Source organism: Sebastes fasciatus, chromosome 13, assembly GCF_043250625.1.
Source record: "Sebastes fasciatus isolate fSebFas1 chromosome 13, fSebFas1.pri, whole genome shotgun sequence".
NCBI classification, from domain to species: Eukaryota; Metazoa; Chordata; class Actinopteri; order Perciformes; family Sebastidae; genus Sebastes; species Sebastes fasciatus.
In genome coordinates, this window is record NC_133807.1 from 25,978,848 (window position 1) to 26,004,336 (window position 25,489).

The window sequence follows — 25,489 nt, forward strand, 5'->3', positions numbered from 1 at the left end:
TGTTGTGCATGCTGGCTCACTGGAATGGCTGTGACACACTACGGGACCATAATTCAATTTAATAATTACACCTGTGTTTACCCTGCTATTATGGCATGCCATTTTGGCTGCTGTGAAAAGACTAAATACCAGACGCAAAAATGCGAGGCTGCTGCTGAAAGAAGAAATATTTCATACGCCTCCACTCCTGCTGTAACGAGTCCAGTAAGTCTTAAATGTCCTATCACATCATGCTATCAGATACAAAAGAATCTGATCAATGTTCTTGAGCTATGTAGCTGATAATGTGTGTAGTCATTAAAACTGCATTTGTTGACTAATGTTACACATAAAAGTCAGTTTTCTCGTCATGAGGACTCAGAAGGTTGTATCATGTCTTTGTTGCTCTGGAGGACTTTTGCCATACCTAAATTATTAACCCTGATGATGTCACCAGAGTCATATTTGGGCTTGGAGACTGGAGATTTTTTGCTATAAACTGTGGACGGGCAGTTGTTAAGACATGAGTATTTAGCAGGAGAGAAGGGTCTGATGAAAGATGCTTTCAAGTTGTATTATGGGAACTGTAAGATCCAGTGTTTTTTTTTTAGAGCTTTAACCATTTATTCACCCAGTTTTGTTGAAGTGCAATACTGGTGTACCATAAATGTGCATCTCAGGCTCACTTGTTGAGTTCCATTAAGTTGTTTTCCGTCAGTATTTAAGATTGCAATATAGGAATCTATTCGTTTTGCAAGTATGAAAAAGAGATTATTATTTATGGGGAAATATTAGTAACTTTACTTCATCCATCTGAGTAATAAATAACGTGTGTTGGTGATCTATAATATCACATTAGCCTTGAATTTCTTGAACTTTTTTCCACACACACCAATCTCCCTTATTAAGACAGACGCTGCCCCCTGCAGGAAGAAAGTCTCTCGCAACTGCTATTGATGCTGAATCCTGAGACAATGACAATGTTGAGGCCAGAGTACATCCCTCCACTTATCACCATCATGTCTGCACCGATAGACCGAGTTACGTACAGCATTAGCCCACAAAACCAAACCCATAATAACAGTGAAATGAGAGCACAGAAAGTAGGTTTTATGTTTAAAGTCTCTCTCCAATCCCAGAGAGAGCGCTCATGTTTCCAGTCGTGGTGAAATGTAGATTTATGCTGTAGTCATAACACATCTGACACGGCATAATAAAAGGGCTGATGATCATTTGTTCTGCTGACATGATGGATTGGCTAATGTAACAGTGGATGTATCCAACACAATAAGGCCGTGCCTACCTGCACACATGAGTAAATATACAAAGAGATGAGTGCTGCCGCCCTGCTGATGCGGAGAACTGACGGGTCGCTGTCCCAAAGACAACAGTGAACGCCACAAGGGAAGGAAACCGTACTCTGCTCTCTGCTGAGAGTGATTTGGCCGAGTGTGTACTTAAAAACTCATCAGTGTATTCACAAGGGTTATATTTTCAGTGAGTGTTGGAGGATATTTCATACCAAATTTAGAAAGAAAACACAGTCCAACAGATCAAGTTCAGTTCATGACGCCTGGGAAGAAATTCAGTAATAGAATAACAGTTGTTTGCCTGTGAGGGGTCTATGAGGTTGTTTATAATGGGCCTGTGAACACCGACAACCTTTAACTCACTTTACTGATCACCAAAAAGCATGAAAGCTGTACCATATTTTCAGGATTTACTTTCAGGAATCACTGTGTAAATAATCACCTGAAAATAAGAATAGTTTTCGTTAGCTTAGAATGAGTTGCTTATATCTACACAGGGAGCGGGTCCTCTCTACACGGAGCCGGCCGCCATGTTTCTACAGTGGAACAGAACGGACAAACCAAACACTGGTTCTAGAGAGGGCCATTCACGTTTTTGTGTCGGCCACCGTATAGTTCTCCAACAAGCACGGCACACAGGAGTTTCATTAGGTTAGACTCTGCAACCTCACTGCTATAGATGTCAGATCCTACACACTGCACCTTTAACTGATTCATAATCTTGTTATGATCACAAGTAGATAAATATAATTGCCTGTTTGACCAGTTCACATATCCTAATGGGCACATGTGTATCAATCTGTAGCACAGCTCTTTTGAATCCCTCACTTGTCCCTCTTTCCAGGGCTGTACAGCTTCCACTGAGGACACTGAGTCCTGTATGTCATTATTGTGTCTTTTATAACAAATTAGGCTGATTCTTACTCGTGAGATCGGTGGTTTGATCCAAGGCTCCTCCAGTCTGCATGTTGAAGTGCCCTTGGGCAAGATACTGAACCCCAAATTGGTCCCAAACGCTGTGCCATTGGCGTGTGAGTGTGTTAGATTAGATCCTGATGAGCAGTTTGGCAACATGTATGGCAGCTTCTGCCATCGGTGTATGAATGTGTGTGAATGTTGACATGTAGTGTAAAGCGCTTTGAGTGGTCAAAAGACTAGCAAATACAAAACAGATAATTAAAATGTGAAAAAGAGCATTACACTCACTCATAACCTCACATATTTCCTAAAACCTACCTACAGCCCTGCCTCTGTCTTATCTCCAACAGAAGAAGCAGTAATAACAGCAGCAGCGGGCAAGAATGACTCAGGTGATGGAGGACCAGACACTGGCCTTTAGAAACAGGCACTACCACAGAGATAAAGCTTCACTCTGGAGGGAAATCTGCTCAGTGGCTTCCAGAGTCAGGACACAGTGATTCAGAGGAGGAAAACCAAGAAGAGGAGCAGGAGTCCGCCTCCCGCCTCACTCAACACAGCCAATCTGGTTGCACCTGACGTAGGCTCTGGGGCTGGGTGGTGCTGGCTCTGAGCGCTGGCCTTCCCCTCATGCATCGGTAGACCTTCAATCGGAGTTCAATTCCAGCAACACCTCCTGGGTGCCGGCCATCATGACTGCCATGCTGCATTCTGGGGGTAGGGACCGTCATACACATTGTCACTAACTGAACATGTGTGAAATATGCATGATGACACACCCATCACCTTGTTTCACCTCTGAAGATCTTAGAAATGTAGCACAATCACACACAGGCAGGAGTTTTGGTAACACTTAATTTTCCAGGTCTGCAAATTTCATGTTAATTAGGTGATGATTACCAAGTAACCTACTTGAAATTTCTTTGGAACTACTGCCAAATTACCCCAATATTTACCTCAAAACTGATCTCAAAATTATTTTATTATAAACATTATTTAATAATTATATTGCGCTATTTCCCAATAGGTGGTAATTTATTTAATACATTTCCAGGAAAAAGAATACAAAGTTAATTGATATGCTTTATTTCCATGTCTGCTGGTAAATAGATAATAATTAGCAAATAACTTCTTTGAAATTTCTTAAAAAACACATTTCATTAGCTACCAGGTTACATTTGTGTAGACAATAAGTCACACAATGGGGAGATTTGTGCCTGATCAGAAGCATCTTCTATTAGTTTTGGTTTTCCACTTCCGATGACGAGCAGCGCACAGCTTCTATCTCTCCAGGGAAAGGCCTCTTGGCAGTTCCAATCAATGTTAGTCAGTGAATACATGCACACATGGGCCACGTAGTGCCGTGTCTTGAAGAGGTATCCGTGTTAACCTCCCCTCTGGGGTCAGTCTCTGTAAATATGGAATATGTTACTGTGTGGAAAAATAGTCTCTTTACTCAGAAAACCAAAGTTACAGTGTAACAGAGCGTTGTTTTCCATGTTAATTTACAGGAAAAAGTAACCCATAGCCTGTAGATGGCACTGCAGGATCCATCATGTGAAGCTGTACTCATTCAAACCAGCATTTTGTTCAGTACATGAATATTTTGCAAATCTTATGATGTGTTTATTAAAATAATTTAAATCAATTTGACATAATTAAGGTGTGGCGTGGTAAAACAGAAATTACATTATACAACAGAATTACAACTAATACAAGCAGGATTATAAAGTAGTTTTTAATATACAACAACATTTCTGTTACTGCATTACTTATTAAAAGAATGGCAGTATCATGGGGTGTTTCTGTTATTTCATCCCTATCTTGTAAAGTTGAATCATTATGCGCCAAGATAATGTTACCAGGTCTAGTTGACATGGGTTAGGCATTATATTGGCCATTTCTTAGACATCTGATTGAGGTGTTTTATTAAATATATTGATCCATACTTTTCTATAAAGCAAGTGCAATGCCAGCTTTTTTCCCTGCCGATGGCTCATGTTTGTTAGCAGCTCCTTATCCCTTGCTTTTTGAGTGCAGACATTGTAAATCGTTGAATCTTTGAATAAATCTATTCTTCATGCCACTGAAGTAGAATGAATGGTGTAAAAACATCATTTGAACACTACTCATTGGTCCTTGACTGTTGATTAATGATCAACATTGTTTTGTTTTCTTAGAACATGCTGAAATGTGTTTGAAATTATGCCCATATCTCTCAGCCAGAATGGGAGTGGAAGTTAAAGATTACACATACAGTGATACAATTCAACTCGTGTAAAGACAGGCAGGCAAGAACCAGCTCATTTGTTGTTTACCAGTACCGTCAAAATTCAAGAAAATGCATTTAGGTCAAGGTAGAAATTTACAAAAAAAATAAGCAATCGTTTAAAATTTGCAAATGAACCAAAAACAGCTAAACAGTACACTACAAGATGTTTCTGAAAACATTTGAGGCGAGAAATAGGCATTACAGTAACAGAATATTGATTCATATTTGATCAGCACTGCCTAGTTTGACCGTTTGATCGGAGATCGCCAGTGATTGACAGCTGCCTCCGTTGATTGAACAGCCAATAGGAACGCTCTCTCTCTCTGAAATGACCTGTGATTGGCCAAAGTCTTTAGATTTTTTAAAGCCTGAAAACAAGAGCCATGAGGAGCTGCAGAAGTCTAGTTTTCTCTCAGAGAACTTGAATTACAATATGCTGAAAGATTATTATGGAATTTTTGCCCAATGATGCCAAAGATGGAATTATACTGTTCAGTTTGGGAGTTTATACCTTTACATTATATATACTAATTAAACTTGTGGTTAGACAGTCTGCTCTGTGTTACCAAACACCCTGCTGTCAAGTGTCAGTGAGAAGGACATTGAACCCTATCAGGGGCCCTGGAGAGTTATTCTGTAAATGTACCATGACGCTGCATTTTTTACCAGGTCATTATAATCTGTTAACAGGTATTCATTTCCATATACAGCCATGTAGTACATAATATCTGAATTATCTGTGCAGGGGTCATTGAATCCGGCCTATCAGGTGAAGGAAGTGAAGTTTACACTAAAGCAGGTGACAAGTTGTGTCATAGGAAATTAGCCTTCTTACATATATACCAGTGGTGGTGTCCGAACCTGGTGCATAAAAGGACAAAAACGAAACTGATCTGAGTACTTCTTCCACCACTGATAACCAGGTTATGGAGGAGGACTTGAATTACAATATGCTGAAAGATTATTATGGAATTTTTGCCCAATGATGCCAAAAACTTACTGCCTACTGGAGGATTACATTTTTTTTTTTAAATATCTGTTTTATTTTTACACTTATTGGCTCTGAAAGTACAATATGTGCACCCTACCTGTAATTGTATGTTGTTGTTTTTAAAGCTTATCATAATAGGCTTTGTTGGCAGGTAGAGGCAGGGCCCATTCGGCTGTTTGAACTGCAGGCCCCCCTGCAGGGGTGTACATAGATCTAACAGGTGTATGTATATGGTAATAAGTTTTTAATTATGTTGGCTGGATTAGCTAAAAGTTTCAGTGGTTAAACCAGGCAGACGGCGTGTGAATGATGTGCTTGAGTAACTAGGAATTTTTATTCAGTATCAATAATTACTCAACTCAATTACATCACTGGTTTAAAACTATACCCACCTGGCTTCACAGAACACTTTGTGGATTACTCGACACACTCTCCAAAGAGTCGGTCCAGCCAGTGGTCCAGCCAGTGACCCAGAGTGGGTCCGGATATAAGAGCTCATCACCTGCACAAGAGCCCCTCTCTCTTCACCTGCTGGTGCTGCTGCTGTTTTGCTTTTCAAACATCCATCCATACTGACTTCCACAGTTTTTTTATTTTTTTTTATGTTTTAAATGAATAAGCCTGTTTATTAATTATCAACGTGTCTTTTGTCGCAGCTTTTTTGGGCCGGGCTGTGACAGATACTTCAGACCAATGTCAGCTCTGCTAAGGTCCTGTGCTCTCAGTCTCAGATATGTGGATGGACTCAAACACAGTAAGGCTGGGAAGTTATGCAGCACAACTTTGCTCCAGTGGTGTCGGTAAGTTTAATGTTTTTTCTTTTGTTTTTTTTAAATGTTCAGGGGTCAAATGGCAACATGGTCAAACAAATTTACTGGTGTTTGTTCCATTAATGGTTCATTGAAAATATAGCCTAGAAAAAAAACATAGCTTTTAATTTCAAGTGACAACAGATTAAAAAATTGTAAAAAATAAATATATAAATATTAATAATAATAACGTACACTAAAGGCTTTTTCCTTAATTTTTTATAAAAAGTACTTGGATCAACACTTACTAATTCAACTGCACATTAAGAGTTCTAAAAGACTCAACATATTGGAAAGTGTTTACCTTTATAATACAAAAAAAGAGAAAAAAATGATCTCACATAATCAAAGAAGAAATTCCTGATATTCTCGCTGGCAATATAAAGATTAAAAAACATTTGGCACACATGCATTCAAGGACTAACCATGCCTATTATGTCTGTCAATAATATGCACTCAGTGTTTTGAGTGCACTAAAACAACGGCTCCTCAAAATAGTTTTTTGCTTGCATTTGTCCTCTCAAACTTAACATTTTCTTGGCCATTAAGACTGAGACTAAAGCAGATTTTATTGCCATGGTTTATTTTCATATTCATTAGGCTTATCCAAGATTCACTGTTTAAACAGCCTCAAACATTCTGTGATATACGAAAGAGGAATTGTGAATTATAATTTTCCTCAAAATTGGCAGTAAATTTTGATGTTAAAATCATAATCCACGTTTGACCCTTGTGCTTTTTCCTGAATCTTGTTCTGTATGCCAGGTCCCTCCATGTGGACAGTCGTCCTCACAAACCCTCACTGACCAGCAGCTATGTCCATGGCACTTCCACCCTCTCTCTGCTCCCCCTGACTGTAGGCCAGAGCCTGGACTCCACAGTCCAGCGCTGGCCGGACCGTGAAGCTGTGGTCTTCCCGCAGGACGGCATCCGGAAAACCTTTGCACAGTTTCAGCAAGATGTGGGTCTCAGATTTTGTGCCTTCGTGCATCTATCGACCCTTAAACACTTTTCATGATATAATAAGGATTCTCCTATTGCAATAATGAACACTCTGAGACAAGTAGTGACATCAACTTGTCAAATGTAACTTGTGTGTACCTTTTTTTTTTCCAGTGTTAACATTTTAGGTTAAAATAATAGTTGTTTGGCCTTTTGACACCTGATTAAATCACACGTGGTAATCTTAAAGCACAAAATGCCTCCTTAAAACTATGATTCTGGTTTGTCAATGACTTTAAATGAAGCAGCACCCATCAAATTTAGTTTGACGATAGGAATTGGTTCTCTTATTTGGGAGAAATCATCAGCACACCTTTCTAAACTACAGGAATAATTGAATTGCATGCAGTGGAAAAACACATGGGCATAAAAGCTAGAAAGCTGTATTGTGAAATACCAGACTTTAAACAACTGGTGGTGAAGAATTATCTGATATTTTTGTGATGTTTATTGGTGCAGGTTGACAAGGCGGCTGCAGGTCTGCTTGCTTTGGGCCTGAAGCGAGGTGACAGACTGGGAGTTTGGGGACCCAACACGTATGAGTGGATCCTTTTCCAGTTTGCTTCAGCCAAAGCTGGAATTATACTGGTCAGTTTGGGAGTTTATACCTTTACATTATATTTACTGTACTGATTAACCTTGCGGTTAGACAGTCTGCTCTGTGTTACCAAACACCCTGCTGTCAAGTGTATATAATATCTGAATGATCTGTGCAGGTGTCATTGAACGTGGCCTATCAGGTGAAGGAAGTGGAGTTTACACTAAAGCAGGTACGACAAGTTGTGTTACTGGATTAGCCTTCTTACATAACTACCAGTGGTGGTGTCAGAACCTGGTGGATATAAGAACAAAAAAGAAGCTGATCTGAGCACTTCTTCCACCACTAATGACCAAGTCATTAATGTGCTGCTGAACCAAAATAAAATACAAAACCATAACATGACCTATTCATAGTAAAAGTAATCTTTACATAACAACATAAATTCAACAGAACTGATTTGTTGTATGCAGGTCCAGTGTAAAGCTGTCGTCTGCCCCACCAGCTTCAAAACCCAACATTTCTGTGAGATGCTGAGGGAGCTCTGCCCAGAGATCGACACGACGCCAGCAGGCATGATCAAAAGCTCCAGGTTTGACACAGCCAATATCAGATTTAATACATGTTATTCCTCTATTGTCATTATAGGAGTGTATATATATACCATAAATACTATGCAAAGGACACAATCTATATAGCTAATAGTTATGTGGATGTGATATGAATATCCCGTCTTGGGTGTGCCAGGCTGCCAGACTTGCGTATGGTGATTGTGACGGATAGCAGACAGCCGGGGATGCTCCACGTAGAGGATGTGATGCAAGCAGGGGAGAGTCGGCACCACAAAGAGCTGATGGATCTGCAGAGTAAACTGTCCTGTGATGAGCCCATCAACATCCAGTTCACATCAGTAATCTTCAATATTGCATCTTTCACAATATCACACATGTATTCTATAACTTTGGACTGACATTATGATGTAACAGTGATTCAGATCAAGTCATGTTGCTTGTTTATTTGTTTCAGGGGACTACAGGGAGTCCAAAGGGAGCCAGTCTTTCCCACCACAATATTGTAAATAATGCATACTTTATAGGTCTCCGAATGGGTTATGGACAGAAAGTAAGTCCACATTTGTCTCTTGATTTGCAGAAATCACAAACATTGAAATGTAAGTAATGTTATTTTCCATATTCCCATCAGCTTCAGGTGCGAGTGTGTGTGCCCGTACCTCTCTACCACTGCTTTGGCTCTGTGGCTGGAGGGATGAATATGGCAGTGCATGGTGTCACACTGGTGTTCCCTTCCTCTGGCTATAACAGCCGAGCCAACCTAGAGGCCATTCAGAGTGAAAGGTATGGCACACTGCTCATCACCTTAATGACTTTCAAATATACAATTATTCACTTTAATTGATTCTTGTTCTTTTTTCCACTCAAGGTGTAATTTCGTCTACGGCACTCCCACAATGTACATCGACATGCTCAGCCAACCGGATTTACACAAGTATGATTTGTCATCAGCTAAAACTGGTAAGCGATTTGAAGACTAACACATGATTGGTATTGATTCATATGTTGTATTGAACTGGATGTGATATTTAGTAAGCATTTGAGGCATCTTTGTTTATGTGTTGCTGTGTTTTAGCCATTGTGGGAGGTTCTCCGTGCCCTCCTGAGATTATGAGAAAACTGGCATCAGACATGAATATAAAAGAGACACTGGTGAGCTGTTATATGTCCTGTACCTCATCAAATAATGCTGTATAAAACTTCTCCAGCATATAAAAACATGTGTACATCATGTTTTAATAGATAGCTTATGGAACCACTGAGAACAGCCCCCTTACATTTATGGGATTCCCACAAGACGACGAGGAGCTGAAGATGAATACTGTTGGATGTATCATAAATCACACTGAGGTATGCATTATTTTTTGCCCTAACCTTTATCTACATATCGCTACAAGAACAATGTGACTCATGTCTGTGTGTCTTTACTATAGGCTAAAGTGGTGGACCCTACTACTGGGGAGATTGTCCCTCTGGGGGTCCCAGGAGAGCTGATGATCAGAGGCAGCTGTGTGATGCACGGATACTGGGACGATCCTGAGAAAACCAGAGAAGTTATCTCCCCAGACCGCTGGTACAGGACTGGGTGAGAACCCTATATGTACAATGTATACTGAGTGTTTGTCTACAAGAGAAAAATACAGAGGCTTGTAACTGGAACTAGTTGGTGCTCACATGTTATATGTTGTGTGATTTGTCTTCTACACAGTGACACGGCCAGTCTGAACAGTTTGGGATACTGCCGCATTGAAGGACGCATGAAGGACATGATCATCCGAGGAGGGGAGAACATCTACCCCGCTGAGATAGAGCAATTTCTCTTTACACATCCCAAAGTACAGGAGGTGCAGGTGAGACTCAGAACCACTGGGGGGCAGCGAAGATGCACCTTGAAGCCACACTTTATGTCTCTCTAAATGTGGGGACAATTGTTGCATTACATTTCACAAGAATATATTTAATGTTATACTAATGAGCTGAGGTGTTGAATCTACATTCTAGTTATTTCTCTGTCTGTTTCCCAGGTGGTTGGAGTGAAAGATGAGAGGCTGGGCGAGCAGGTGTGTGCCTGCATCAAGCTGAAGGAGGGCCAGACCTCCAGTACAGAGGAGATAAGATCATTCTGCAAAGGCCAGGTGAGAGGAGGTGGTGTGTGATAAATAAAATTGCTCATCATAATCAAAGTCAGCACATCTGTACAGTTTGTGTTTTCCCCCCCCTCTAGATTTCTCACTTCAAGATCCCACATTATGTGATGTTTGTAGACAGCTACCCTCTGACAGCCGTTTTAAAGGTACACTACTTCTGCTCTAACACCAACATTACTGAACTATCAAGATGATTTACAGTTTATTAATATAATAACACTGAAATTGCGGCTACTTTCTGTTTTTCTAGATCAAGAAGAACGTATTAAAGGAGCAAATGGAGAAGAAATTGGGCTTTTAATCATATCATCATGATCATATTGATAAGGGGTGTTCTCTCCCTGGTCATTTACATGTAAAAGTAACTTGTGGCCTGTAGGTGGCACTGCAGGTTAAATCATGTGAATCATTCAAACCAACATGTTAAAATCATTAAAATGATTAAAATGATTAAAACCAGTTTGACTTGTTTAATGTGTGGTGTAAAAAAATAAATAAATTATAAACCGCAATTACAATTAATGTTGAAGAAGGATTACACAGTAGTTTTTGATCAAATATACCTCAACATTTCTGTTTCTGCTTTATTTAAAGGGACTGTTTGTAACTTTTTAAGCGTATAAATGTAGCGGGTCGGGACACATGCGCGCTCGCATATGCGCGTTCGCGTGTGGCCGCTGCCTCTCCTCCTCTGCCTGCTTTCCTTCACTCAGACAGCGCGCGCGTTCTCCCTCAGCTCGCTCCACCTCTAGACGTGAACGCGCGCTCACTCCACTCTGCAGAAGAGTTAGTTTAGCTCTGAGAATATCTAGTGAATGTACACTGGACGTTTGGGCAGAAATAAATGCTGCAGCTCCTCCAGGCCAACAGAGGTTTCCCGTGTCTTGTGAAGTGACGGAGCTCTGCAGAGAGACACGTTGTAGTCTTGTTACCGACCGGATGCCGGTGTCTCCCTGCTCTCTCCGGCTGCGGGCGGAGCCCCGCTGCAGAGCCCCGCTGCAGAGCCCCGCTGCCTCATGCAGGCATTGTGTCCACCACTTCAGCCTGCACTGAGACAGGAAAAGCCAACACTAGGATCAGATCTAAATCCTGTTCATGGAAAGACCTTCGTCTGGTCAGCTAACATTACTGCCAAGCAGCTGAAATATAGAGTGATATTGTGGTTTTAGCTGACGTGTGTCGCCTCACTGTGTTGAGTGATGCTCGTTCAGTTATATTTAGAGCGAGCAAGCGCGAGCCCGACGCTGACTTTCGTTGACTTCACGGCCACAGGTGTCGCTGTTAACAAGCATTTCTGAAAGTTACAAATAGTCCCTTTAAAAAAGAATTGCAGTATTATGGGGTGTTTCTGTTATTTTGTCCCTATTGTAGATTTTCAACAAACATGCAAACATTTACAAATCTTTTGTCGTTCACACCACTATGTGGCAGTCTCTATTCTGCAGGTCCCTGTCAGTAGCCTATTGGTTAATGATCTATATTGTTTCTTGTAGAGTTAATGTTTTCTTAGAATATGCTGACATGTGTTTGACATGGTCAGTTGGCTCTCAGCCAACGAGAGCTGGTCAAAGTTAAACATTACACACACAGTGATAAAATCCAACTTGTAAAGCAAAGTGTAAAGACAGGCAGGTACTGTAAGAAGCAGCTTATTTACTGTGAAGACAGAGTGTCTTCTAACCAGACAGAATTTAGATCCAGCTGAAACAGACTGTGTGATACTTCAGACCAATGTCAGCTTTGCTAAGGTCCTGTGCTCACAGTCTCAGATCTGTGGATGGACTCAAACACAGCGAGGCTTGGAAGTTATGCAGCACAAGTTTGCTCCAGTGGTGTCGGTAAGTTTATGCTCTTCATGTTCAGGCAGGGGTCAAAGGCCAACATGGTGTCACTCAAAGATTTACTGATGTTTTATGTTCCATTAATGGTTTATTAGATCATAATTTGGGTGAATAATCAGTTCTGATTGGCTGCAGGGAGCCCATTTATTCCTGATAATGGACGCCTACTAGTTACAGTAAAACTGTCTGTTCACCGTTCTAAAATGAATGCGGCGACTACATTACAGCAGCAGTGAGGAGAATTGGAGCAAATATGTTTAAAAAAAAAGTTATTTTTATAAAACGGTCACTATATCCTGACAGTAGTTAGCAGGCACACTGGAATGAACATTTTAGATTTAGTAAGCAATGTATTGATTTGGAGATGCCGATGTGTTTCTCTGTGTTTAAGTTGTGAGGTAGTCTGATGAGAGTCAGCTGTAATGTGGAAGTCCTGAGGTGAATCAAACTTGTCATGAGATCAGCAACTGTTGTTCTTTTGTTTACCTGATGATACTGTATGTAAAGACCAGTCAGAGAGCAACCACACGGGTCTTCTCTCCATGCTGCATGAAGTAAAGAGATTTGATTCATCACCGAGTCTGTCATTTCTAAGAGAACTCTCAATATTTTAGAAGAATAAAGACCACAGATCTCACATTATGAAATGAATGCTTTTTCCTGAATCTTGTTCTGTATGCCAGGTCCCTCCATGTGGACAGTCGTCCTCACAAACCCTCACTGACCAGCAGCTATGTCCATGGCACCTCCACCATCTCTCTGCTCCCCCTGACTGTAAGCAAGAGCCTGGACTCCACAGTCCAGCGTTGGCCGGACCGCGAAGCTGTGGTCTTCCTGCAGGACGGCATCCGGAAAACCTTTGCACAGTTTCAGCAAGATGTGCGTCTCAGATTTTGCGCTTTCATGCATCTATCAACCCTTAAACACTATTCATGGTACAATAATGAGTCTCCGATTTCAGTAATGAACACTCTGAGACAAGTAGTGACATCAACTTGTCAAATTGCTGCTAAATGTTTCTTTCAGTGTTAACTTTTTAGGTTAAAAGAATATTCATTTGACCTTTTGACAACTGATGAAATCACATGTGGTAATCCTAAAACACAAGATGCCTCCTAAAACTAGTTTGTTAATGAAATTTAGTTTAACATAATGACTTGGTTCTTCTTTAAATCACAGGAATAATTGAATTGCATGCAGTGGAAATAATCAACGCAGGCATAAAAGCTGGAAAGCTGTATTGTAAAGCACCAGAATGTATAGTGGTGAATAATTATTATATATATCATATTTTTCTGATATTTATTGGTGCAGGTTGACAAGGCGGCTGCAGGTCTGCTTGCTTTGGGTCTGAAGCGAGGTGACAGACTGGGAGTTTGGGGACCCAACACGTATGAGTGGATCCTTTTCCAGTTTGCTTCAGCCAAAGCTGGAATTATTATGGTCAGTTTGGGAGTTTATACCTTTTAAAATTACCTTTACTGTTTAACCTTGTGGTTATACAGTCTGCTCTGTGTTACTATAGGTATTCATTTGCAAATACAGCCATGTATGTGTGCTGAGGCGCTGTATACATACACTTGACTTTAAACTGTTTTCATATGTGCAGGTGTCATTGAACACGGCCTATCAGGTGAAGGAAGTGGAGTTCACACTAAAGAAGGTACGACAAGTTGTGTTACAGGAAATTAGCCTACTAATGCTTGTAGCAGATCTAATAGTAAATAATCAATTCATATAAAAATATTTAACGATAATTAATAACTCAAAATTATGCATAAACCCATAAATTGGTACAAGAAGGATAAAGGAGAGTGATGGCACTCAACTTCAGTTATCAGACACAATTAGTTTATTTTAAATTACACAATTTAACATTAATTCAATTTAGGATGCCAACTAATTTGATAAAAACAGGGAAAACTTCAAAAATGTGTCAACTGAGTCTGATAATCTCAGGGTTGCCACAGAGTTCTTGGCCATGGTGTACAGTGACTCATATTGCATTTGCCCTCTCTCCTTCAATCACTTGCAGCGACTAAATAACATTCCCCTGGTCCGCAATTGCGTCCCACTCCACGTTACCCTGACAGATTGAGTCAGCCTCTGTCGGACACAGCGGACCCCGTCCACCATTGACCCCCAAGCTTTAGAGCTAACACACAACTAGCCACGCACGGTCAGGCTTTCACTGAGCAGGAAGCCCTGTTAGGCTCCCATGAGCAGATGGTCTGAGCCATTGTTGAACAACAGGATTCTCAAGTCAAGTCAATTTTATTTGTATAGCCCAAAATCACAAATTTGCCTCGGGGGCGGGGGGGGGGCTTTCATGACAACATGTTAAGAGAAACACTTATAATACGTTTACAGAAACCTGGACCGACTCTACCCATAGTCCAAGCACCAAACCATGTAGCACCACCAGTTCTGCCCCACGGACCCATTGCAGCCCATGAACCCAAAATGCAAACACCTGCCCGCTATGACGGGCATCCAGGGAAATGTAAAGTGTTTATCACCCAATGTGGTCTGGTGTTTGAGTTACAACCCTCCATGTTTAGAACTGTTACCCCCTCACGACAATCTCAGGGAAATGCTTGAACTGTTAGTTTACGTGTACCTGGATGACTTCCTGATTTTTTCCAAGTCCTATCAAGAGCGTCCCATTAACCATTCGAGGTCAATGCCAAACCTTAACCATTCGAGGTTAATACTTAACCTTAACCATCTCGCAAGAGTTTTGCTACTTGTGGGTTACCTTCTAAACACGAGCCAAAGTCCTTCCGTCTTTGTAGAACCCAGGCGTGGAAGAGGCTTCTTCAGGCCGACTGGATACCGCTTTCAGCATGTTGGGATGTCTTGAGCACGCGCCTCCAGATGGGAAGAACTGCCCACAGAGTTGTAGAGACCACAGTCTAGCGTCAAAGTCATAAGTAGAAGAGCATCTTCTGACTTCTTCTTGGTTATTATCTTCTGTGAAAGGGGCGCGCCTTTGTCAGTAGCACGAACCGCTGACCACTCCCTTCTTAACGTTTTGGTTTATTCTTTCATTTAATGTGCTTTTACAGAATTAATACGAATCTGCTTTACATAGCCTATTTAATTCTTTCCATAAGTTTGGCTCTCAGTTGCAGAACGATACCAAACAGTTTGATATAAATCAGATATAAATACAGCATGAAATTTAAATGCAAATACTTTTGTACTTTAACTTAGTTGGAATGCCCGACTTTTACTTGTAACAGTATTTCTACACCATGGTATTGCTACATTTACAAGCTCTGAGTACTTCTCCCACCACATATTTACTGAACTGCTGAACCAAAGTAAAATACAAAAGCATGGCATCTGACAATTTACTATTTTCATAGTAAAAAATAGTCCTTACACACGACTATGTACAGCAATACCATAAATTCAACGTAACTAATTTGTCATATGCAGGTCCAGTGTAAAGCTGTCGTCTGCCCTGCCCGATTTAAAACCCAACATTTCTGTGAGATGCTGAGGGAGCTCTGCCCAGAGATCGACACGTCGCCATTAGCCATGATCAAAAGCTCCAGGTCTGACAGAGCCAATATCTGATTTAATACGTTATTCCTCCTATTGTCATTATGGGAGTAAGAGACCATACATACTACACAAAGGACACAATCTATATAGCTAATAGTTATGTGGATGTGATATGAATATCCCGTCTTGGGTCTGCCAGGCTGCCAGACTTGCGTATGGTGATTGTGATGGATAGCAGACAGCCGGGGATGCTCCACGTAGAGGATGTGATGCAAGCAGGGGAGAGTCGGCACCACAAAGAGCTGATGGATCTGCAGAGTAAACTGTCCTGTGATGAGCCCATCAACATCCAGTTCACATCAGTAAGCTTCAATATTGCATCTTTCACAATATCACACATGTATTCTATAACTTGGACTGACATTATGATGTAACAGTGATTCAGATCAAGTCATGTTGCTTGTTTATTTGTTTCAGGGGACTACAGGGAGTCCAAAGGGAGCCAGTCTTTCCCACCACAATATTGTAAATAATGCCTACTTTATGGGTCTCCGAATGGGTTATGGACTAAGAGTAAGTCTATATTTATCTCTTGATTTGAAAAAAATACATACAGTGAAATGTAAGTAATCTTATTTTCCATATTCCTATCAGCCTCAGGTGCGAGTGTGTGTGCCCGTACCTCTCTACCACTGCTTTGGCTCTGTGCTGGCGGGGATGAGTATGGCAGTGCATGGTATCACACTGGTGTTCCCTTCCTCTGGCTATAACAGCCGAGCCAACCTAGAGGCCATTCAGAGTGAAAAGTATGGCACACTGCTCATCACCTTAATGACTTTCAAATATACAATTATTCACTTAAATTGATTCTTGTTTTTTTTCCGCTCAAGGTGTAATATAGTCTACGGCACTCCCACAATGTTCACCGACATGCTCAGCCAACCGGATTTACACAAGTATGATTTGTCATCAATGGAAGCTGGTAAGCGATTTGAAGATTAAAACATGATTAAAGGTACAGTGTGTAGGATTTGGCAGCATCTAGTGGTGTGGTTGCAGATTGCAACCAACTGAGTACCCCTCACTCCTCCCTTTCCAAGACTGCGGTAACGTGAGCCGCCAAGTGCAAAACTGCGGTGAAGTGCAGCCAAACAAAAGTTACGAAAAGTTTAACTTTCAGCGGCGAAGTGCGGCCTGAGAGGACCTGCAGTCAACCAGTAAACAGATCCTGTGACTTCTGTTACATGTTGACTTCTGTTAGAATATAATTTCTTCCCGCCTGAAACCCATGAATACACCTCCTGGCCACAGATAAATGTAATTATTGCGGCAAGCCGCACTTCGCCTCGTGTGAATTTGGCGTAAGCGGCTCATTCTAAGCTAACGAAAACACGATTCTTAGTTTCAGGTGATAATACACTAATGAAAACTTCTGTGATGTTTATGTGCTGCTGTGTTTTAGGCATCATGGCAGGTTCTCCGTGTCCTGCTGAGATTATGAGAAAACTGCAAACAGACATGAACATGAAAGAGATAACAGTGAGTGGTTACATGTCCTGTAACTTGTCAAATAATGCTGTATAAAACTTATAAGTGTATAGCTTCTCCAGCATATAAAAACATGTGTACATCATGTTTTAATAGATTGGTTATGGAACCACTGAGAACAGCCCCCTTACATTTCTGGGATTCCCACAAGACGACGAGGAGCTGAAGATGAATACCGTTGGATGTATCATGAGTCACACTGAGGTATGCATTATTTTTTGCAGAAAACGTTCATATACAGTACATATCACTGTGATACTATGACTTAGGCCTGTGTGTTTTTACTATAGGCTAAAGTGGTGGACCCTGATAGTGGGGAGATTGTCCCTCTGGGGGTCCCAGGAGAGCTGATGATCAGAGGCAGCTGTGTGATGCACGGATACTGGGACGATCCTGAGAAAACCAGAGAAGTTATCTCCCCAGACCGCTGGTACAGGACTGGGTGAGACACTATATGTACAATGTATACTGAGTGTTTGTCTACAAGAGAAAATACAAAGGCATGTAACTGGAACGGGTTGATGTTCACATATTACTTTTTCTTCTACACAGTGACACGGCCAGTCTGAACAGTTTGGGATACTGCAGCATTGAAGGACGCATGAAGGACATGATCATCCGAGGAGGGGAGAACATCTACCCCGCTGAGATAGAGCAATTTCTCTTTACACATCCCAAAGTACTGGAGGTGCAGGTGAGACTCAGAACCACTGGAGGGCAGCAAAGATCAGATCTCCAAGCAGTTGACAGCAGACCTACATACACCTTGAAGCCATATTTTGTCTCTCTAAATGTGTTTAGTCGTTCTTTTTATGGTGTATTTCATGAGAATATGTCTGTTTCCCAGGTGGTTGGAGTGAAAGATGAGAGGCTGGGCGAGCAGGTGTGTGCTTGCATCAGACTGAAGGAGGGCCAAACCTCCAGTACAGAGGAGATAAGAGCATTCTGCAAAGGCCAGGTGAGAGGAGATGATGTGTGATAGATAAAATTGCTCAACATACTCAGAATCAGCACATCTGTACAGTTTGTGTTTTTTCCCCCCTCTAGATTTCTCACTTCAAGATCCCACACTATGTGATGTTTGTAGACAGCTACCCTCTGACAGCCTCTGGAAAGGTACAATACTTCTGCTTTAACACCAACATTACTGAACTATCAAGATGATTTACACTTCATTAATATAATGAGACTGAAATGGCTGCTACTTTCTGGGTTTTTTTCTAGATCAAGAAGAACGTATTAAAGGAGGAAATGGAAAAGAAATTAGGCCTTTAATTTTGTGGACCCTGATGGACTGTGTTTGAGTGCTGGGAAAGTCCGAAACCGAGCCAAAAGTTAATACTTTCTTTACCGAGTAGTGAACTGGGACTATATTACTGATCTGCTGCTGGATTGTACTTGAAATTCTTCTGCTTTTACCTCACATTTCACTCCTCATTACTTTGCCGTCTAAATGTTTACAGTGAGCCTGAAGTGGTTGAATGACATCTGAACGCCATCCACTAATGAAGGCCACAAGATATGACCGAAAGCTTTGGAAAATGTTTAGCAACTTTGTACTGTATCGTCTTTAATTAAACGTTTTGGACCCAAACTACACGACATATATTTGTCATCTCAATCTTTATTTACTTAAACCATTTTTGACAAACAATTTGATATCATAATACAATGGCTTTAACCATTCAATATCTGAACATGCCATACAGAATCTGAAATAAATAGGACTTTAATGCCAAATGTCAGTATGTACAAATGTGTAGTTGTCTAGTTTTCTCTCAGAGAACTTGAATTACAATATGCTGAAAGATTATTATGGAATTTTTGCCCAATGATGCCAAAAACTTACTGCCTACTGGAGGATTACATTTTTTTTTTAAATATCTGTTTTATTTTTACACTTATTGGCTCTGAAAGTACAATATGTGCACCCTACCTGTAATTGTATGTTGTTGTTTTTAAAGCTTATAATAACAGGCTTTGTTGACAGATGGAGGCAGGGCCCATTCGGCTGTTTGAACTGCAGGCCCCCCTGCAGGGGTGTACATAGATCTAACAGGTGTATGTATATGATAATTAGTTTTTAGTTCTGTTGGCCTGATTAGCTAAAAGTTTCAGTGGTTAAACCAGGCAGACGGCGTGTGAATGATGTGCTTGAGTAACTAGGAATTTTTATTCAGTATCAATAATTACTCAACTCAATTACATCACTGGTTTAAAACTATACCCGCCTGGCTTCACAGAACACTTTGTGGATTACTCGACACACTCTCCAAAGAGTCGGTCCAGCCAGTGGTCCAGCCAGTGACCCAGAGTGGGTCCGGATATAAGAGCTCATCACCTGCACAAGAGCCCCTCTCTCTTCACCTGCTGGTGCTGCTGCTGTTTTGCTTTTCAAACATCCATCCATACTGACTTCCACAGTTTTTTTAGTTTTTTTTATGTTTTAAATGAATAAGCCTGTTTATTAATTATCAACGTGTCTTTTGTCGCAGCTTTTTTGTGCCGGGCTGTGACACATACTTCAGACCAATGTCAGCTCTGCTAAGGTCCTGTGCTCTCAGTCTCAGATATGTGGATGGACTCAAACACAGTAAGGCTGGGAAGTTATGCAGCACAACTTTGCTCCAGTGGTGTCGGTAAGTTTAATGTTTTTTCTTTTGTTTTTTTTAAATGTTCAGGGGTCAAATGGCAACATGGTCAAAAAAATGTACTGGTGTTTGTTCCATTAATGGTTCATTGAAAATATAGCCTAGAAAAAAAACATAGCTTTGTGACAACAGATTAAAAAATAGATAAAAAATAAATAAATATATAAATATTAATAATAATAATAACGTACACTAAAGGCTTTTTCTAAAAAAAAAATTAAAAAGTACTTGGATCAACACTTACTAATTCAACTGCACATTAAGAGTTCTTAAAGACTCAACATATTGGAAAGTGTTTACCTTTATAATACAAAAAAAAGAGAAAAAAATGATCTCACATAATCAAAGGAGGAATTCCTGATATTCTCGCTGGCAATATAAAGATTAAAAAACATTTGGCACACATGCATTCAAGGACTAACCATGCCTATTATGTTTATTAATAATAATGCACTCAGTGTTTTTCTGTATGATGTTTTGAGTGCACTAAAACAACGGCTCCTCAAAATAGTTTTTTGCTTGCATTTGTCCTCTCAAACTTAACATTTTCTTGGCCATTAAGACTGAGACTAAAGCAGATTTTATTGCCATGGTTTATTTTCATATTCATTAGGCTTATCCAAGATTCACTGTTTAAACAGCCTCAAACATTCTGTGATATACGAAAGAGGAATCGTGAATTATAATTTTCCTCAAAATTGGCAGTAAATTTTGATGTTAAAATCATAATCCACGTTTGACCCTTGTGCTTTTTCCTGAATCTTGTTCTGTATGCCAGGTCCCTCCATGTGGACAGTCGTCCTCACAAACCCTCACTGACCAGCAGCTATGTCCATGGCACTTCCACCCTCTCTCTGCTCCCCCTGACTGTAGGCCAGAGCCTGGACTCTACAGTCCAGCGCTGGCCGGACCGCGAAGCTGTGGTCTTCCCGCAGGACGGCATCCGGAAAACCTTTGCACAGTTTCAGCAAGATGTGGGTCTCAGATGTTGTGCCTTTATGCATCTATCGACCCTTAAACACTTTTCATGATATAATAAGGATTCTCCTATTGCAATAATGAACACTCTGAGACAAGTAGTGACATCAACTTGTCAAATGTAACTTGTTTGTACCTTTTTTTCCCCGGTGTTAACATTTTAGGTTAAAATAATAGTTGTTTGGCCTTTTGACACCTGATTAAATCACACGTGGTAATCTTAAAGCACAAAATGCCTTCTTAAAACTATGATTCTGGTTTGTCAATGACTTTAAATGAAGCAGCACCCATCAAATTTAGTTTGACGATAGGAATTGGTTCTCTTATTTGGGAGAAATCATCAGCAAACCTTTCTAAACTACAGGAATAATTGAATTGCATGCAGTGGAAAAACACATGGGCATAAAAGCTAGAAAGCTGTATTGTGAAATACCAGACTTTAAACAACTGGTGGTGAAGAATTATCTGATATTTTTGTGATGTTTATTGGTGCAGGTTGACAAGGCGGCTGCAGGTCTGCTTGCTTTGGGCCTGAAGCGAGGTGACAGACTGGGAGTTTGGGGACCCAACACGTATGAGTGGATCCTTTTCCAGTTTGCGTCAGCCAAAGCTGGAATTATACTGGTCAGTTTGGGAGTTTATACCTTTACATTATATTTACTGTACTGATTAACCTTGCGGTTAGACAGTCTGCTCTGTGTTACCAAACACCCTGCTGTCAAGTGTACATAATATCTGAATGATCTGTGCAGGTGTCATTGAACGTGGCCTATCAGGTGAAGGAAGTGGAGTTTACACTAAAGCAGGTACGACAAGTTGTGTTACTGGATTAGCCTTCTTACATAACTACCAGTGGTGGTGTCAGAACCTGGTGGATATAAGAACAAAAAAGAAGCTGATCTGAGCACTTCTTCCACCACTAATGACCAAGTCATTAATGTGCTGCTGAACCAAAATAAAATACAAAACCATAACATGACCTATTCATAGTAAAAGTAATCTTTACATAACAACATAAATTCAACAGAACTGATTTGTTGTATGCAGGTCCAGTGTAAAGCTGTCGTCTGCCCCACCAGCTTCAAAACCCAACATTTCTGTGAGATGCTGAGGGAGCTCTGCCCAGAGATCGACACGACGCCAGCAGGCATGATCAAAAGCTCCAGGTTTGACAGAGCCAATATCAGATTTAATACATGTTATTCCTCTATTGTCATTATAGGAGTGTATATATATACCATAAATACTATGCAAAGGACACAATCTATATAGCTAATAGTTATGTGGATGTGATATGAATATCCCGTCTTGGGTGTGCCAGGCTGCCAGACTTGCGTATGGTGATTGTGACGGATAGCAGACAGCCGGGGATGCTCCACGTAGAGGATGTGATGCAAGCAGGGGAGAGTCGGCACCACAAAGAGCTGATGGATCTGCAGAGTAAACTGTCCTGTGATGAGCCCATCAACATCCAGTTCACATCAGTAATCTTCAATATTGCATCTTTCACAATATCACACATGTATTCTATAACTTGGACTGACATTATGATGTAACAGTGATTCAGATCAAGTCATGTTGCTTGTTTATTTGTTTCAGGGGACTACAGGGAGTCCAAAGGGAGCCAGTCTTTCCCACCACAATATTGTAAATAATGCCTACTTTATAGGTCTCCGAATGGGTTATGGACTAAGAGTAAGTCTATATTTATCTCTTGATTTGAAAAAAAATACATACAGTGAAATGTAAGTAATGTTATTTTCCATATCCCTATCAGCCTCAGGTGCGAGTGTGTGTGCCCGTACCTCTCTACCACTGCTTTGGCTCTGTGCTGGCGGGGATGAGTATGGCAGTGCATGGTATCACACTGGTGTTCCCTTCCTCTGGCTATAACAGCCGAGCCAACCTAGAGGCCATTCAGAGTGAAAAGTATGGCACACTGCTCATCACCTTAATGACTTTCAAATATACAATTATTCACTTAAATTGATTCTTGTTTTTTTTCCGCTCAAGGTGTAATATAGTCTACGGCACTCCCACAATGTTCACCGACATGCTCAGCCAACCGGATTTACACAAGTATGATTTGTCATCAATGGAAGCTGGTAAGCGATTTGAAGACTAAAACATGATTAAAGGTACAGTGTGTAGGATTTGGCAGCATCTAGTGGTGTGGTTGCAGATTGCAACCAACTGAGTACCCCTCACTCCTCCTCCCTTTCCAAGACTGCGGTAACGTGAGCCGCCGAGTGCAAAACTGCGGCGAAGTGCTGCCAAACAAAAGTTACGAAAAGTTTAACTTTCAGCGGCGAAGTGCGGCCTGAGAGGACCTGCAGTCAACCAGTAAACAGATCCTGTGACTTCTGTTACATGTTGACTTCTGTTAGAAAATAAATACCTTCCCGCCTGAAACCCATGAATACGCCTCCTGGCCGCAGATAAATGTAATTATTGAGGCAAGCTGCACTTCGCCTCGTGTGAATTTGGCGTAAGTGGCTTTTTCTAAGCTAACGAAAACACGATTCTTAGTTTCAGGTGATAATACACTAATGAAAACTTCTGCCAATAGATTCCCAGAAATGTTACACACTGTTCCTTTAATATGTTGTATTGAACTTGGTGTGATGTTTATGTGCTGCTGTGTTTTAGGCATCATGGCAGGTTCTCCCTGTCCTGCTGAGATTATGAGAAAACTGCAAACAGACATGAACATGAAAGAGATAACAGTGAGTGGTTACATGTCCCGTACCTTGTCAAATAATGCTGTATAAAACTTATAAGTGTATAGCTTCTCCAGCATATAAAAACATGTGTACATCATGTTTTAATAGATAGCTTATGGAACCACTGAGAACAGCCCCCTTACATTTCTGGGATTCCCACAAGACGAGGAGGAGCTGAAGATGAATACCGTTGGATGTATCATGAGTCACACTGAGGTATGCATTATTTGTTTTGCAGAGAAAACCTTCATATACATATCGCCATAACAACACTGTGACTCATGCCTGTGTGTCTTTACTACAGGCTAAAGTGGTGGACCCTGATAGTGGGGAGATTGTCCCTCTGGGGGTCCCAGGAGAGCTGATGATCAGAGGCAGCTGTGTGATGCACGGATACTGGGACGATCCTGAGAAAACCAGAGAAGTTATCTCCCCAGACCGCTGGTACAGGACTGGGTGAGATACTATATGTACAATGTATACTGAGTGTTTGTCTACAAGAGAAATTACAAAGGCATGTAACTGGAACGGGTTGATGCTCACGTTACTTTTTCTTCTACACAGTGACACGGCCAGTCTGAACAGTTTGGGATACTGCAGCATTGAAGGACGCATGAAGGACATGATCATCCGAGGAGGGGAGAACATCTACCCCGCTGAGATAGAGCAATTTCTCTTTACACATCCCAAAGTACTGGAGGTGCAGGTGAGACTTATAACCACTGCAGGGCAGCAAAGATCAAATACATTATCTCCAAGCAGTCGACAGCAGACCTACATACACCTTGAAGCCATATTTTGTCTCTCTAAATGTGTTTAGTCGTTCTTTTTATGGTGTATTTCATGAGAATATGTCTGTTTGCCAGGTGGTTGGAGTGAAAGATGAGAGGCTGGGCGAGCAGGTGTGTGCTTGCATCAGACTGAAGGAGGGCCAAACGTCCAGTACAGAGGAGATAAGAGCATTCTGCAAAGGCCAGGTGAGAGGAGATGATGTGTGATAGATAAAATTGCTCAACATACTCAGAATCAGCACATCTGTACAGTTTGTGTTTTTTCCCCCCTCTAGATTTCTCACTTCAAGATCCCACATTATGTGATGTTTGTAGACAGCTACCCTCTGACAGCCTCTGGAAAGGTACAATACTTCTGCTTTAACACCAACATTACTGAACTATGAAGATGATTTACACTTCATTAATATAATGAGACTGAAATGGCTGCTACTTTCTGGGTTTTTTTCTAGATCAAGAAGAACGTATTAAAGGAGCAAATGGAAAAGAAATTAGGCCTTTAATTTTGTGGACCCTGATGGACTGTGTTTGAGTGCTGGGAAAGTCCGAAACCGAGCCAAAAGTTAATACTTTCTTTACCGAGTAGTGAACTGGGACTATATTACTGATCTGCTGCTGGATTGTACTTGAAATTCTTCTGCTTTTACCTCACATTTCACTCCTCATTACTTTGCCGTTTAAATGTTTACAGTGAGCCTGAAGTGGTTGAATGACATCTGAACGCCATCCACTAATGAAGGCCACAAGATATGACCGAAAGCTTTGGAAAATGTTTAGCAACTTTGGACTGTATCGTCTTTAATTAAACGTTTTGGACCCAAACTACACGACATATATTTGTCATCTCAATCTTTATTTACTTAAACAATTTTTGACAAACAATTTGATATCATAATACAATGGCTT

The 25,489-nt window shown here is 40.9% G+C and overlaps 3 protein-coding genes across 6 annotated transcripts; all 3 read left to right on the forward strand.

Moving 5' to 3' along the window:
• LOC141781002 (medium-chain acyl-CoA ligase ACSF2, mitochondrial-like) lies at nucleotides 1-12,954 on the forward strand. 3 transcript variants are annotated; one of them, XM_074656499.1, is made up of 19 exons: nucleotides 5,363-5,402; nucleotides 5,622-5,703; nucleotides 5,875-6,004; nucleotides 6,127-6,270; nucleotides 7,045-7,240; nucleotides 7,741-7,869; nucleotides 7,998-8,051; nucleotides 8,293-8,411; nucleotides 8,567-8,729; nucleotides 8,846-8,941; nucleotides 9,023-9,174; nucleotides 9,260-9,351; nucleotides 9,467-9,543; nucleotides 9,634-9,741; nucleotides 9,825-9,976; nucleotides 10,100-10,241; nucleotides 10,416-10,526; nucleotides 10,616-10,684; nucleotides 10,789-10,957. In XM_074656499.1, exons 4-19 carry the CDS (start codon nucleotides 6,164-6,166, stop codon nucleotides 10,837-10,839), a joined length of 1,818 nt encoding a protein of 605 aa, XP_074512600.1. In that variant the 5' UTR covers nucleotides 5,363-5,402; nucleotides 5,622-5,703; nucleotides 5,875-6,004; nucleotides 6,127-6,163; the 3' UTR covers nucleotides 10,840-10,957. The 3 variants fall into 3 exon arrangements, with proteins under 3 accessions (XP_074512601.1, XP_074512602.1, XP_074512600.1); XM_074656500.1 differs by lacking the exons at nucleotides 5,363-5,402; nucleotides 5,622-5,703; nucleotides 5,875-6,004 and adding exons at nucleotides 1-204; nucleotides 2,558-2,924; XM_074656501.1 differs by lacking the exon at nucleotides 7,998-8,051 and having other exon boundaries at nucleotides 5,323-5,703; nucleotides 10,789-12,954.
• On the forward strand, nucleotides 12,239-19,034 carry LOC141781001 (medium-chain acyl-CoA ligase ACSF2, mitochondrial-like). Its single transcript, XM_074656498.1, has 16 exons — nucleotides 12,239-12,376; nucleotides 13,063-13,258; nucleotides 13,694-13,822; nucleotides 13,989-14,042; nucleotides 15,824-15,942; nucleotides 16,092-16,254; nucleotides 16,370-16,465; nucleotides 16,547-16,698; nucleotides 16,783-16,874; nucleotides 17,355-17,431; nucleotides 17,537-17,644; nucleotides 17,731-17,882; nucleotides 17,993-18,134; nucleotides 18,288-18,398; nucleotides 18,488-18,556; nucleotides 18,665-19,034. Exons 1-16 carry the CDS (start codon nucleotides 12,270-12,272, stop codon nucleotides 18,713-18,715), a joined length of 1,818 nt encoding a protein of 605 aa, XP_074512599.1. The 5' UTR covers nucleotides 12,239-12,269; the 3' UTR covers nucleotides 18,716-19,034.
• A 528-nt stretch (nucleotides 19,035-19,562) lies between these two features.
• On the forward strand, nucleotides 19,563-25,400 carry LOC141781003 (medium-chain acyl-CoA ligase ACSF2, mitochondrial-like). 2 transcript variants are annotated; one of them, XM_074656502.1, is made up of 17 exons: nucleotides 19,563-19,813; nucleotides 19,936-20,079; nucleotides 20,870-21,065; nucleotides 21,565-21,693; nucleotides 21,822-21,875; nucleotides 22,117-22,235; nucleotides 22,391-22,553; nucleotides 22,669-22,764; nucleotides 22,847-22,998; nucleotides 23,083-23,174; nucleotides 23,719-23,795; nucleotides 23,901-24,008; nucleotides 24,097-24,248; nucleotides 24,357-24,498; nucleotides 24,659-24,769; nucleotides 24,859-24,927; nucleotides 25,036-25,400. In XM_074656502.1, exons 2-17 carry the CDS (start codon nucleotides 19,973-19,975, stop codon nucleotides 25,084-25,086), a joined length of 1,818 nt encoding a protein of 605 aa, XP_074512603.1. In that variant the 5' UTR covers nucleotides 19,563-19,813; nucleotides 19,936-19,972; the 3' UTR covers nucleotides 25,087-25,400. The 2 variants fall into 2 exon arrangements, with proteins under 2 accessions (XP_074512603.1, XP_074512604.1); XM_074656503.1 differs by lacking the exon at nucleotides 21,822-21,875.
• Nucleotides 25,401-25,489: the final 89 nt, after the last annotated feature.

What these genes read in the sequence shown, in the direction of transcription:
- LOC141781002 (XM_074656500.1), top strand. Translation starts at nt 6,164, where the DNA reads ATGTCAGCTCTGCTAAGGTCCTGTGCTCTCAGTCTCAGATATGTGGAT. An exon ending in CCAAAGCTGGAATTATACTG is followed by an intron (nt 7,870 to 7,997) that starts GTCAGTTTGGGA and finishes TGATCTGTGCAG; the next exon opens with GTGTCATTGAACGTGGCCTA. An exon ending in GGCATGATCAAAAGCTCCAG is followed by an intron (nt 8,412 to 8,566) that starts GTTTGACACAGC and finishes TGGGTGTGCCAG; the next exon opens with GCTGCCAGACTTGCGTATGG.
- LOC141781003 (XM_074656502.1), top strand. Translation starts at nt 19,973, where the DNA reads ATGTCAGCTCTGCTAAGGTCCTGTGCTCTCAGTCTCAGATATGTGGAT. An exon ending in TCAACATCCAGTTCACATCA is followed by an intron (nt 22,554 to 22,668) that starts GTAATCTTCAAT and finishes TATTTGTTTCAG; the next exon opens with GGGACTACAGGGAGTCCAAA. An exon ending in GTATCATGAGTCACACTGAG is followed by an intron (nt 24,009 to 24,096) that starts GTATGCATTATT and finishes TCTTTACTACAG; the next exon opens with GCTAAAGTGGTGGACCCTGA.
- LOC141781001 (XM_074656498.1), top strand. Translation starts at nt 12,270, where the DNA reads ATGTCAGCTTTGCTAAGGTCCTGTGCTCACAGTCTCAGATCTGTGGAT. An exon ending in CCAAAGCTGGAATTATTATG is followed by an intron (nt 13,823 to 13,988) that starts GTCAGTTTGGGA and finishes TCATATGTGCAG; the next exon opens with GTGTCATTGAACACGGCCTA. An exon ending in TTTGTCATCAATGGAAGCTG is followed by an intron (nt 16,875 to 17,354) that starts GTAAGCGATTTG and finishes GCTGTGTTTTAG; the next exon opens with GCATCATGGCAGGTTCTCCG.